The 14,106-nt window shown below is 41.9% G+C and overlaps 1 protein-coding gene across 1 annotated transcript; it reads left to right on the top strand.

Moving 5' to 3' along the window:
- The first annotated feature begins 5,213 nt into the window (after positions 1-5,213).
- On the top strand, positions 5,214-13,817 carry tm2d3 (TM2 domain containing 3). The gene is made up of 6 exons (XM_061814721.1): positions 5,214-5,370; positions 5,629-5,730; positions 8,472-8,632; positions 8,724-8,898; positions 10,479-10,554; positions 11,817-13,817. Exons 1-6 carry the CDS (start codon positions 5,271-5,273, stop codon positions 11,980-11,982), a joined length of 780 nt encoding a protein of 259 aa, XP_061670705.1. The 5' UTR covers positions 5,214-5,270; the 3' UTR covers positions 11,983-13,817.
- The last annotated feature ends 289 nt before the right edge of the window (positions 13,818-14,106 follow it).

The raw sequence follows: 14,106 nt of genomic DNA, 5'->3' as shown, positions 1-14,106 counted from the left end.
CTTTTGCCACAGCTGCCTTTCATGTTGTCACACTGCCGTGTGTCAACTGTTGAGACCTTGGAGTTCCTGCAAATGATAGTCTCTCATGACCTAAATTGGGAGACCAACATCAACTCCATCCTACAAAAGACCCTGCAGATAATTTACTTCCCACCATTTCCAAGGAAGCACAGCCACAGGAGCTGTTGAGGCAATCCTATACAGCAGTAATTGAATCGGTTCTGTGTTCATCCATCACAGCCTGGTTTGTTGCTGCCACAAATAAGGACAAAATTAGACTAGAACGGAGAGTCAAGTCTGCCAAAAGATTTAGCGGTACTGACCAACCCACGCTTGATGGCTTGTACGCTGCCAGGACTAAAACAAGGGCATACAAAATCAAGATACTCTTGGGCCCTCCACATACCAGTACTGGTCACCACCTTTTCCAGGTCCTTCCCTCAGGTAGGCCCAATTGTAAATTGCAAACTAAAACTAGCAGACATACCAAATGCTTCTTTCCTATTAACTTCTTCTACAGTTGACTTACTGTACATTTTCATTGTAGCAGCTGTTGTTTTATGCTTCTCTGTCGTGACACTTTTTCATTATTCATACACACACGGTCTTATCATGCTGCAGTATTTGCATCCTGTTCTTCAGTACTGCTCACCACATGTCTTTGAGAACTACAGTACATGCACCATTTGCATAAGTCATCTGTACCAGATCATTGCACTCCTAATTACTTCTTAAATTGCTCTAAATTACGTATATACAGTTGAAGCCAGAAGTTTATATACATTTCACTTTTTGTCTGTATAAAGTCAATTAAGACTAAACCGCTCCTATTTCAAGTCAGTCAGGGACACACAAATTATTTGTTATGTGCCACAATGCGAAAGAGCATTTATGAGAGAATTTTATATTATTTTCTTTTAGGTAAAAAGTTTACATACACTGTATTATATATGTATCGAGTAGCATTTCCTTTGAACTGCATGACTCAGGTCAAACGTTTTGGTAATGTTACACAGGCTTCTGACAGTACTCTGCGGGAATCCTGGTGCATTCTTCCTGTCAGAACTGGTGTCACTGAGTTAGGTTTGTTTTGCGCTTTGCTCCAAAGCTTTAGCTTCTTGGCTGACCCAGTGTTTTGCACAGTGTATGTAACCTTCTGACTTTAACTGTATATACTGTAGATGCATTCATTCATCCATCTTCCATTCCACTTATCCTTACTAGGGTAATACATACACACACATTGAATATATGGGGTTAATCAGAGGGACTTTAAATTGCTCTGGCAGGTGTGTGCAGACTCCAATTTGTGTTTATTTTTCTTCAGCCACATCATCAGTTATGAGTGGGATGCAAACTTATTTAACCACATTACCTTACCTTTTTTACTTGCCTAAAAATGTTGAATTGTGTAGGCACAGGATGGAAAGTTTTTCAATTGTATTCATTTCTATACCACATGCAACATTTAAACAGGTGTTTAGACCTGATACCCACTGTAGATAAACCAGATTATTTATCATCACTAGGAATCTTTTTCAATAGCTCACATGTAAAATTACATTCTGCAAAACAACTGTTTTAAATTTCACAAGCATATTGCTGCCACACCAAAAAAAAGGTGGCTACCACGTGATAACGTGATGTTTCATGTTATAATGTAGATGTTTCATGTTATAACATGATATGTTTCACGTTATCTTCTTCTTCTTTTCCTTTCGGCTTGTCCCGTTAGGGGTCGCCACAGCGTGTCATCTTTTGCCATCTTAGCCTATCTCCTGCATCTTCCTCTCTAACCCCAACTGCCCTCATGTCTTCCCTCACCACATCCATAAACCTTCTCTTTGGTCTCCCTCTCGCTCTTTTGCCTGGGAGCTCCATCCTCAGCATCCTTCTACCAATATACTCACTCTCTCGCCTCTGAACATGTCCAAACCATTGAAGTCTGCTCTCTCGAATCTTGTCTCCAAAACATCCAGCTTTGGCTGTCCCTCGAATGAGCTCATTTCTAATCCTATCCAACCTGGTCACTCCGAGCGAGAACCTCAACATCTTCATTTCTGCCACCTCCAGTTCAGCTTCCTGTTGTTTCTTCAGTGCCACCGTCTCTAATCCGTACATCATGGCTGGCCTCACCACTGTTTTGTAAACTTTGCCCTTCATCCTAGCAGACACTCTTCTGTCACATAACACACCAGACACCTTTCGCCAGCTGTTCCAACCTGCTAGGACCCGTTTCTTCACTTCCTGACCACACTCTCCATTGCACTGTATTGTTGACCCCAAGTATTTGAAGTCATCCACCCTCGCTATCTCTTCTCCCTGTAGCCTCACTCTTCCCCCTCCACTTTTCTCATTCACGCACATATATTCTGTTTTACTTCGGCTCATCTTCATTCCTCTCCTTTCCAGTGCGTACCTACATCTTTCCAATTGTTCCTCCGCCTGCTCCCTGCTTTAACTGCAGACCACAATATCATCTGCGAACATCATGGTCCAAGGGGATTCCAATCCAACCTCGTCTGTCAGCCCATCTATTTCTACCGCAATCAGGGAGGGGCTCAGAGCTGATCCCTTATGCAGTCCCACCTCCACCTTAAATTCCTCTGTCACACCTAAGGCACACCTCACCATTGTTCTGCTGCCATCATACATGTCCTGTACTATTTTAACATACTTCTCTGCCACACCAGACTTACGCATGCAGTACCACAGTTCCTCTCTTGGTACTCTGTCATAGGCTTTCTCTAGATCCACAAAGACACAATGTAGCTCCTTCTGACCTTCTCTGTACTTTTCTACGAGCATCCTCAAGGCAAATAATGCATCTGTGGTACTCTTTCTAGGCATGAAACCATACTGTTGCTCGCAGATACTTACTTCTGTCCTGAGTCTAGCCTCCACTACTCTTTCCCATAACTTCATTGTGTGGCTCATCAACTTTATTCCTCTATAGTTCCCACAGCTCTGAACATCCCCTTTGTTCTTAAAAATGGGAACTAGAACACTTTTCCTCCATTCTTCAGGCATCTTTTCGCCCGCTAGTATTCTGTTGAATAAGTTGGTCAAAAACTCCACAGCCATCTCTCCCAATTGCTTCAATACCTCTACCGGTATGTCATCAGGACCAACTGCCTTTCCATTTTTCATCCTTTGTAGTGCCTTTCTGACTTCCCCCTTAGTAATCATTTCCACTTCCTGGTCCTTCACTCTTGCCTCTTCAACTCTTCCTTCTCTCTCATTTTCTTCATTCATCAACTTCTCAAAGTATTCTTTCCATCTATTTAGTACACTACCGGCACCAGTCAACACATTTCCATCTCTATCCTTAATCACCCTGACCTGCTGCACATCCTTCCCATCTCTATCCCTCTGTCTGGCCAACCTGTAGAGATCCTTTTCTCCTTCTTTCGTGTCCAACCTGGTGTACATGTCTTCATATGCCTCTTGTTTAGCCTTTGCCACCTCTACCTTTGCCCTACGTCGCATCTCGATGTACTCCTTTCGCCTCTCCTCAGTCCTCTCAGTATCCCACTTCTTCTTCGCTAATCTCTTTCCTTGTATGACTCCCTGTATTATGGGGTTCCACCACCAAGTCTCCTTCTCCCCTTTCCTACCCGATGACACACCAGGTACACTCCTGCCTGTCTCTCTGATCACCTTGGCTGTCGTCGTCCAGTCTTCCGGGAGCTTCGGTTGTCCATCGAGAGCCTGTCTCACCTCTTTCCGGAAGGCCGCACAACATTCTTCCTTTCTCAGCTTCCACCACATGGTTCTCTGCTCTACCTTTGTCTTCTTAATCTTCCTACCCACCACCAGAATCATCCTACATACTACCATCCTATGCTGTCGAGCTACACTCTCCCCTACCACTACTTTACAGTCAGTAACCTCCTTCAGATTACATCGTCTGCACAAAATATAATCTACCTGCGTGGTTCTACCGCCGCTCTTGTAGGTCACTATATGTTCCTCCCTCTTTTGGAAATAAGTGTTCACTACAGCCATCTCCATCCTTTTTGCAAAGTCCACCACCATCTGCCCTTCAAAGTTCCTTTCCTGGATGCCATACTTACCCATCACTTCTTCATCGCCCCTGTTTCCTTTACCAATATGTCCATTACAATCTGCACCAATCACAACTCTCTCGCTGTCTGGGATGCTCAGAACTACTTCATCTAGTTCCTTCCAGAATTTCTCTTTCAACTCTAGGTCACATCCTACCTGTGGTGCATAGCCGCTAACCACATTATACATAACACCCTCAATTTCAAATTTTAGTCTCATCACTCGATCTGATACTCTTTTCACCTCCAAGACATTCTTAGCCAGCTCTTCCTTTAAAATAACCCCTACTCCATTTCTCTTCCCATCTACTCCGTGGTAGAATAATTTAAACCCTGCTCCCAAACTTCTAGCCTTACTACCTTTCCACCTGCTCTCTTGGATGCACAGAATATCAACCTTTCTCGTAATCATCATGTCAACCAACTCCTGAGCTTTTCCTGTCATAGTCACAACATTCAAAGTCCCTACACTCAGTTGTAGGCTCTGTGCATTCCTCTTTTTCTTCTGACGCTGGATCCGGTTTCCTCCTCTTCTTTGTCTTCGACCCACAGTAGCTGAATTTCCACCGACGCCCTGCAGGTTAGCAGTGCCGGGGGCGGGCGTTGTTAACCCGGGCCACGACCGATCCGGTATGGGATTCTTTAGATGAACGCTCATATTTGTTTGGCACAGTTTTTACGCCGGATGCCCTTCCTGACGCAACCCTCTGCATTTATCCGGGCTTGGGACCGGCCTACAGATTGCACTGGTTTGTGCCCCCATAGGGCTGGATTATGTTTCACGTTATAATGTGATTAATTACACATTATAACGTGAATAATTTCACGTTATAAGGTAGAAAATAATAAATTTCCCCCCTCTTAATCCCCCCAACAAAAAGCCAATTACTTCCGGTTCGGGTAGGCAGCAGCAATATGCTTCCGTATTAAATAAAACATAAGAAAATAATTTGTGACAATTTTCACATTTGTAAATATGAGAGAAAGAGGATGTTTAAAAAAACAAGTTAAGTGCATACGTTTTTAAACAGTATCAAGTTTATGCAGCAAAACCCTCCTTCATGGAGGCTCTCGTTAGATTTTGCTGGTGTACCTTAAAAAGCCACAAGGGGCGATAACGAGCTTTATTTAACCAGTAATCGACAAGCAGGAAAGCAACGAGGAAAAAAGAGGACAACAAGGAAGAAAAGAAGTAAGCGAAAAATGGCTTGTCAACAGTGGCGACCTGACCGTGGACGATGCCTCAGAAGCTATGGAATCGTTCTCCTTTTGTGTACCAACCCTTTTTTGCAATGTGTCAACGGTACGTTCGTTTCGTAGTCACCGTAAATGCTCAAAATGAACCCGTCGCGCATACACAGCCCTTTGTGAGCGAATTAAGCTAACATCAAACCGGATAGTTGGCTCCACCAGGGCTGCGACTTACTTGTCCATAAAATGTATTTCACATACTGAGTTGTCGTTTTCTGGTGTTTCAATTTAAGATGAGATTAGCCTGTCGCGTACATTAATTTGAAAAATGTCAATACTGAAAGGAGTGCACTTATGTTTGCCTGTAAAGGATACCTGAGTTCCTCGCACGTTGGCCAGGAGCCGCCATACACTAGAGATGCTCAGCCAAGCTCAATCATCACCAGCCCGGAGGTGCCAGCTGCAACCTCAAGTAAACTCTTCATTCATTCATTCACGTTCTTCCGGTTTCTTTGATTGCCTTTTACACTATAGACCTCTCCGTTTTCCAGTCATAAGTGGTTTTGTTGTATTATTCTCAGTTGCCAATCTGGACGGTTTATGGTTCAACTGACCTCCAGATTGACTGGTTTCCGGTTATAGCTACGGCCACTGCAGCACTGTTAGTCAAGTAATCTTGTTCTTCGTGGATGTAGATTCATCACACTGTTCCAGTAAAATTGTAAAGCTGTATATGTTACATTTGTCAATAAAATGTAAAACAATGTTTAGTTTGCAACTAATAGGTATCTCACTAAAATTTTCAAAAACCATCCTTCCATTCATCCATCCATTTCAATACCTTAATATCAAAATATACAGCAGGTAGAGTAATTTTACACAAATGAGCCTTTGTTTGTAAGAATTGGCTAAAGACTGAGGAATTGATGTATTTTTTATGTTGAAAGTTTGCCAAAATGTTCTGTCAAGATTGGGAAACGTGTGACTAAAACCTTGACTTTTGGTAGAAAAATGCGTAGATGTAGATGTTATTCTTATCAGTTGAAAATGCTTGCACGCGCCTTTTTCAGATCTGCCCACAAATGTTCAATGGGAATCAAATCAGGGCTTTATGATGGCCACTCAAAGACATTCACTTTATCCTCAAGCCATTTTTTTAACCATTTTGGCAGTATACTTTCACTCTGAATAATGACACTTTCTTACCCGCTTCATCCAACGTCTTCACAAGGTCTTTAGCTTTTGTTCTGGGGTTGATTCACACATTTCGGATGAGGACACAGAGCCGGTCTCCTTCCTGAGTGGTGTGATGGCTGGACATTCCCATAATGTTTATACTTGTGTGTAATTGTTTGAACACATTATCGTGGCACCTTCAAGGATCTGGAAACACAAGGATGAGCCAGACTTTGTGATTCTTTCTCTGATTTCTTTGGATTTTCCCATTATTTCAAACAAGAAAGTAGAGTGTTTTAGTTTGGAGAAGAACTGCAGCACATTTTCAAAAGGTTGCGCTGGAGTATAAAGGCAAACTACGCGCTGGGGAGCCGTAGTGATGTCAGTGCGGGCGTATAAAGAGTCCTTAATCCTTCCTTATCAATCAGGACGGGCATGAGGTGCAGTAGAGCATAACATGCATAAGTGATGCAGTAGGTGGCGCTGCAACTTAAATCTGATAATGGGCTGTGGAACCTCCATTAAATGGAACTGGAGCCAGCAGCCTTTGGATTTAACTGACAGAAAATAGTGCCCGGTTGGAACTCAAAATATCCCTTTGTAGCGAACAAAGTCCGTTTGTTTCGGAATTGGCAGCTGTTGTTTACTGACGCAATCAACAGTGTGGTAGGTCCGGCGTCTGGGAAGTCACAGTTTATTTTTTTTCTCAACTCAACCCAGCTTTTTCTAAATTACTTTAAATACAACCACGGCTGAAAACAAAGTGTTGCGGAGATGCCATTATCCACTGTCTTGGTGCTAGCCAGTCAGGGGCAGAGAAGGATTTGTTATCCTTTCATAAATACAATGCACACAAGACTTTTTTCCAGACTTTATAAATCTTCATTGTTTGGTAACACCCGGCACGCTGCTCACGACCCAGCGAAGCGCTGGTGGAACAGCTTTGGCTGTGTAGATGCACACACGTGGGAGACTTTAGGGATAGTTAGCTATTTATTAAGTTTGCCAGCCTGTGCGCTAACTAGCTCGTGAGCTAAACAGCTTCCAACATACAGAGGTCATAAACTGGTGGAGCGCTCTCGCCGTTTGGACCCACGAGAAGTCCTATAGGTCGCCACACTATAGCCAAAAAAGAGGTTATGATTCAAGACATATGGGGCGCTTCAACAAATTACATGCTTTACGGTAGTGATGACCTATATTGACCAATCATGAGTTCAGCCACCTCCTTCAGCCAATCAAATCGCCATCTCAGGCCTGATTCACTGATTGCACACAGCCCAGACAGAGATGTAGAGAAATGTCGCCGAAGGGAGAGAGAGTGAGAGAAAAAAAAACATTTGGAACATTTCTTAAAATAGAATGGTCTGTGCCATTTCTTTATAATTCTCAGTGGGACATTCCAACAGGGAACAAAACAAAGTTTTTGAACAAACAACCTTGAAAACAATTCACTTGTTCATTGCGCGTCCCTAGAGCCAGCTTCTGTAACTGAATTGAATCCCCAAGATCGTCCTTCGTCCCCACCTAGCTCACACTGCACTCAACCCCTATGATGCCTCCCACACCTGGTGAGCTCATGGAAAGGGGGGCTGCCTTACTCTTTTAGGCTGTGGTCGTCTGGGGCCATTGGGTGAAGGCCCGGTCACCAGTTGCTCGTCTTCAAGCCCCAATTAAAAGCATGGCTCCAGAGGGACCCCCGGTGACCTCCATCTGAACAAGGGAAAATGTCTTCCTGTATTTTTATACATCATAGGGATCTTTCGAGCTGTGCTTTGTCTAGTCCCTCACCAAGGATCTGTTTGCCATGGGTGTCCATACCAGGTGCGTGAAGGCCCAGACAACTTAGCTCCTAGGATAATTGGGACACACAAACCACTCCACCATGATATGGTGACAGCTCAAGGATGCTGGTTTTAAACTGGAGGTCCAAAATTAAGCAGAAGCATTAGCCTCCTGCATGCTGGAAAAATCTTGCCCAAATATTAATCTGTACATTCTTGCAGTTAACACCAGAAGGTTCTTGTTTAATTTCAGCTTCTTCCACGGATGAGGAGAGCTATGCCTCCAAATGTCCCAGTGGGGGGCTGTGCAGCCGACTGCCCGCTGACTGCATACAATGCAATTACCAGCACAATTGCACCTACGGGAAACCAACCTCCTTTTCCTGTAAAGCCAAAAAAGGCGTTCACTGTGTCGTGAGTAACTTTTTCTCCTTTAATTTAAGTCATCACTCTTTATTGAGCTTCTTGTGTGTCACCACTGATGCCATGTTTGTGTTTTGCCCAGGGAGAGTCCGGACAGCAACAAAGCAACTTCTCTCTTTCCGTTATCTGTCAGTTTTGCTGGCAGCTGGACCCGACACAGTACCGCTGCTCCAACTCCACGAACTGCATGACTGTGGCCTGCCCCCGGCAGCGCTACAATGCCACTTGCAATGTCTTGGAACATGTGCACTGTTTAGGTACTTCTCTAAAGCCTCATTACAATACTCTTTGGTTTTCTAAAAGCTAATTAGTGTGTTTGCATCCTTTTTTTAATGTGAAAATTCATAGCATACATTAGAAGTGAAAATGCTTTGAAATGTTTGAAATTCCTGACAATGAAAAAAAGTTTTGAAAAATTGTTTAAAAATATACAATTTAAAAAGGTCAAATTCTTACTCATGTCATAACATTGAAAGGGGAAAGATCATTTTCACACGTGCTGTGGAGCTTCCATAGAACCGATTTAATGGGGATGGGTAGGTTGTCCGACATTGAACTACTTTTTTTTTTTTTTTTTTTTTTTTTAGGTCATATGTACCCACGTTACTCTACAGTACAAATTGAGGTGTTTTTTTTTTTTCTTGGCCTCAAATGCCCAGTGCAGTACTTTTTTTTCCTTTTTTTTAATATTTGAAACTTTTATATTTTACCCAAACTTTGTCATAGTAACATTGTTAATGTACAGTCCTTATCGCACGCAATTCACTTTCATTAGCCGTGAAAAATTAATGTGCGTCATACTTCCAAATCTGTTGCCAAAGGCGAATTGACTTGACAAAAAAATCTGATAGTGTACCAAAAGGAGCATTGCCACGTACGCCATGCCGCTTTCTCTCCCTATCTCTGCGCTATTTGTCAGGGTAAAATGGACAATAGCTTTAGCCATCATGTCTTGGCTTCCATGTCAATGCGCCACATTCAATATGGCTGCCACATACCCACATTTCCTGAATTCCTATTGAAATTGGAGCTATTGTTATTTTTTTAATTAATTATTATTATTGTTTTGTCTGTGTATATCTAAAACCTGGAAAGACATTAGTCCCATTCTCTGCCCGCATTATGCCACAGTGCCAGTAAACAACAACAGCCCATTCTGTAACTCCCATTGTTCAGTTTTGACAGCCCTTTTCATCCAACAATAGTTATATTGAGGTCTGTATTAAGTTCAATTAGTTTTTTGTTTGCTTTTTTTTTTGTGGGGGGGAGGGGTCATTCTACACCAACTAGTTGACATGGATAAAAAGCAGACTAAAGAGAGAGATTACAAGAATTAATCAATGACAAACTTCTTTTTACAATTAAAATAAGTCATTATACCTCTATTATAAAGACCAATTTGTATAAGAATAATATTGAAATGTTCCTTGAAGAAGTTTTGAGGGAAAAGATGTTGGATTTTTATCAGTCAAAAGTCCCAATTTTAAAAATCTTTTGTAAAAAAAAAAAAACAAAAAAAAGTTGAGATTTTGAAAACAGTCAAGGTATAATGAGAGTTGATTTTATGATAAACTGTAACAGATGAAATCTTTTATTTGTATTGGTATTGTACATTAATTAATATGGAGAATGGCATTTTTACAAAAATACGTTTTATTTTATGGTACAAAATGCCATAGTGCCAAAACAAAGTTTCCTGCATATAAAAATCATCTCCTGCTTACATTTCTTTTCCCTTCAGCATTACAAAACGCACTCTTGGTTTTTGTTAAGCATTTAGCTAAATGCATATCATATGTTTGCAATGTTCTATATACTCACTCTCATTCATGTGTAGGTAAAAGGCGTTTTCAGAAGCGTTTGTATTGTAACTGGACTGGAGGATACAAGTGGTCCACGGCGTTGGTGCTCAGGTAAGAGCAAACTTTTTATTATTTTTTTTTTTTAACCTTTTACTTCTGAACTTTTCCAGATTTCTAACACACACTCACACACTGTTCTCCTTTGCCCAATACACATTGACGTCGCAATACCCATAAAGTACCGTAATTCCTGGCCTACAGAGCGCACCTGGTTACAAGCCTCACTAAGTACATACATACGCCACAGCTGTGTAAAAGCCGCAAGTGTCCATATTGAAACACGAGATACTGTATTTACAAAGAGAGACTGTATACAGAGTTTAACGCTAGCGTGGCGCTAAAGCTAGCGGTATGCTAGCGCTGCGCTAATGCTAACAGGGCCGGTTAAAATAAAATTTACCGGTAAATATCACTGACACACACCAGTAACACAGCAGCAACACGCTAGCACAGCGCTAAATCTAGCGCAGCGCTAACAGGGCCAGTAAAAGTCACTTCCTTGGTACATATATTGCACCGGTCTCATTCTTACCTTTTCCGCTTGAGTGCCCCCTCGTGGTCGTTAGAAAAAATGCACAAATTAGCCGCATCACCGCATAAACCACAGGGTTGAAAGCGTGTGGAAAAAAAGTTGCTGCTTATAGGCCGGAAATTGCGATAATTGTTTTTATGAGGTGTAATCAAGCCAAAGTCTCACAAACAGTACGAAAACACAAACCAAAGTTTCTTTTCCGTGCCTATACATTTCAATGTCCTTTTCTTTTTCTCTCAACCTTCCTCCGCTCTCCCCACACTCATTTGAACCCTGTCTGCCTTTGTTGTGGAGGAAGACTGTGTATCTTGTCAGCAGGCTAAAAACCTTTTTTTTTTTTTTACATGGCTTTCAATGCAAACTAAAAAAATGTTCACTCAACAGTACAGCATTGTGTACAAACAGTCCAATATTCGCACCCAAGTCTTTAATTACGTTTTGCATGGTGATCAATCTGCTCTAAATGATTCCTCCACATGAAATGCCCTGAGCATTTCATTCCTCTGTTGACCGATCTCCGTAACTTCCCCATCAATCTCGTCCACAGCTTTAAATTGCTTTAACACCTGGCTGGCGTTTTTTTTAATTTTGCTTTTGTTAATTATTAGTCCGTGTGGCTGTGGTGTTTTCCATTGTAGGTTTGAAGGAGGCTCTGGTTGTTTGAAATAGACATGTCATTCGAGACACAAATATATGCGTAAAATAGAAGTCTATGACAAAGCAGTAAACGGCTCATGTTTTTTTTTTTCGTTTTTGTTTGTATGTATGTACCCTCACTTAGCATCACCCTCGGTGGTTTTGGGGCAGACCGCTTTTACCTGGGCCAGTGGAGAGAGGGCCTCGGCAAGCTGTTCAGCTTCGGAGGTCTTGGTATTTGGACTTTGATAGACGTGCTGCTCATCGCCGTGGGTTACGTGGGCCCAGCAGACGGTTCTCTCTACATCTAAAAAAGACAAATCGGAGGATGTTTCAGGCACGGGTCGAGCGCCAAGGACTGATGATCTCCCGATACCACGTTCTCAGCACCGCCCCGGCATTCCCATCTGCTAAAACGCAGGAAGTGTTTTCATGCCTCACACCCGAGGATGACTACACACCCACACACATACACACAAGCGGCGACTCAATCCCTATCAGTCTCCTCTGGCGTGAGCATGCAGATGGAGCGCTGTAACTCTGCAATTAAGTCCTAATGGGGGCTCACTCTTTGAAAACAGCCGCCGAGATGATCTCAGACCTCCACAGCTGTGCTTGGTTTTCTTCTCGCTGAATGCAAAGTGGATCTAAAGAAGGGCTGATGGAGATGCCGTCAGGTGACAAGTTGAACAATACAGTCAATCCCAACTGTAAGAACTACAATCCCCGTCCCCGGATTAATATACAGTATTGTAATAAAAGGTCTCCACCAGTGCTGGGTTATTTTAGGACCCTTTCACACGGCCTGTGAAAAATTGTATTGTGTTTACTGTTTTCCTGTGTCCCTCTTTCCGTATTACTGGCACTGACATGCGATGTTAGTTTGAAGTTGTACAGGCAATTGTCCATCTTCGCTGGTTGTATGAGCGCTACAACTGTAAGAATTAAAGCAATGATCACTTTATGTTGGAGTAGAAAATGAAGCGCTTTTCACTCTGCTGGGATTTTTCCTTATAAATTACACTGATGCGCAATAGGGGTGCGAAGGCAACCCAGCAATTTTCTGTCTTTAGAGGAAGTATCAGAGCGGAAAGAAGTTCAGGCCACAGCTGTAAGAAAGTTCAACCAAGGATGGTAGTACCAAGATGTTGCAGTAAAAGGTATTCACTGTTTCACTATATCAGTAAAAACTTGTCTTCATCCCCTCCGAATAAATAAAAGAACATGCTGAATAAGTCTACCTGACAATCTTACATCCTTAGAGGTAGAATTAGAGTCATAACAGAACTTCTGGCTGCAGCTGCAAGAATATTACACAGAGGAGGGAATCGTTTTTAGTAAGACTTTGTTTGGGCTCTACTTTTTTAAAATAAATGACTCAGATTGGGAGTATGAAGTCGACAGGGCACTCTTACAATTTATTGAGTTTATATCAGAGCTTTTAGAACATTTCCTCAAGCAATCTATTATTATATCCACCAAGGCTGAATAATCTTAAAACCCCTTCTACGCTGCCTGTTAAGTTATTTTTACGACTGTTCCTATATTGATGTTCTATATGAATGACATTGATGTGAGATTTGGGTTGTAAAGACAACTGAGAAATCTGGCTTTAGAGGAAGTATCAGAGGTGGGCCACCACTTGCATATAAGGTTATTCTGCTGTGCTAGGACCAGGGTGTGAAGTTTGAACACCTGCAACTTACAATGTTATGAAATTGGAGCTGTTGGAATATCAGTTGGTGGTTTTGGTTGGCATAGTTTGGATAGCGCCTCCCTAAGGGAAGGAGGTGGAATAGGTGGTGACCATGATGGTGAGAATCCAAGAGAATTTTTCACACCTTTGTTTTAGCCCTGGTAACGTGCAATTGCTCAAGAGTGGTTAGGTGGGTACCGAAAAAAATAAATGAGCATCCTTGACTTTCTGTTGCAGTCTATTTTTTTTTTTTTTTTTTTAATTTCCCTGTGGCAGCACCAAACCAGACTGATGGACAAACACATTCTGAGCATTAACCTTTTCTCACTGCGGGACCTTTTCTTGCCACGTGTGCAATGTGCAGTTAATGTTCATGTGTACTTTTGTTTTGTTGAAAACACTGTAAATTACATTTTTTGTTGTTGCATAAATAAAAGTTATGAAATACAATCTTTCTACCTAAATGGATGACTGGAATTACTTGAAGTATATTCAGTAATGCAAAGTAAATTTTATGCTGACAGTACGTGCATTAGCATGCAAGTGTTAAGGTATCTAAATCATCTCATAGTTTATTGTTGGATAGAAATGTTTACATGCAACTATTGCAATGAAATTAAAGTCACTTTTTGAAGTACCTTACAAGCACAGTGTATCGGCTGACTTTCTCTGCATGAAATAATATATAATTAGTATATGGTAGGTAACAAACTACAACTTCATGCTCCCTTGGTGGGTT

The sequence above is a fragment of the Syngnathoides biaculeatus genome, chromosome 3 (assembly GCF_019802595.1).
Source record: "Syngnathoides biaculeatus isolate LvHL_M chromosome 3, ASM1980259v1, whole genome shotgun sequence".
Taxonomy (NCBI): Eukaryota; Metazoa; Chordata; class Actinopteri; order Syngnathiformes; family Syngnathidae; genus Syngnathoides; species Syngnathoides biaculeatus.
This window is presented reverse-complemented; position numbering and strand designations above follow the sequence as displayed.

Coding starts and splice junctions, on each gene's coding strand:
- tm2d3 (XM_061814721.1), top strand. CDS start 5,271: ATGGCTTGTCAACAGTGGCGACCTGACCGTGGACGATGCCTCAGAAGC. Junction 5,371..5,628: donor TTTTTTGCAATGTGTCAACG/GTACGTTCGTTT, acceptor TTGCCTGTAAAG/GATACCTGAGTTCCTCGCAC. Junction 8,633..8,723: donor AAAAAGGCGTTCACTGTGTC/GTGAGTAACTTT, acceptor TGTTTTGCCCAG/GGAGAGTCCGGACAGCAACA.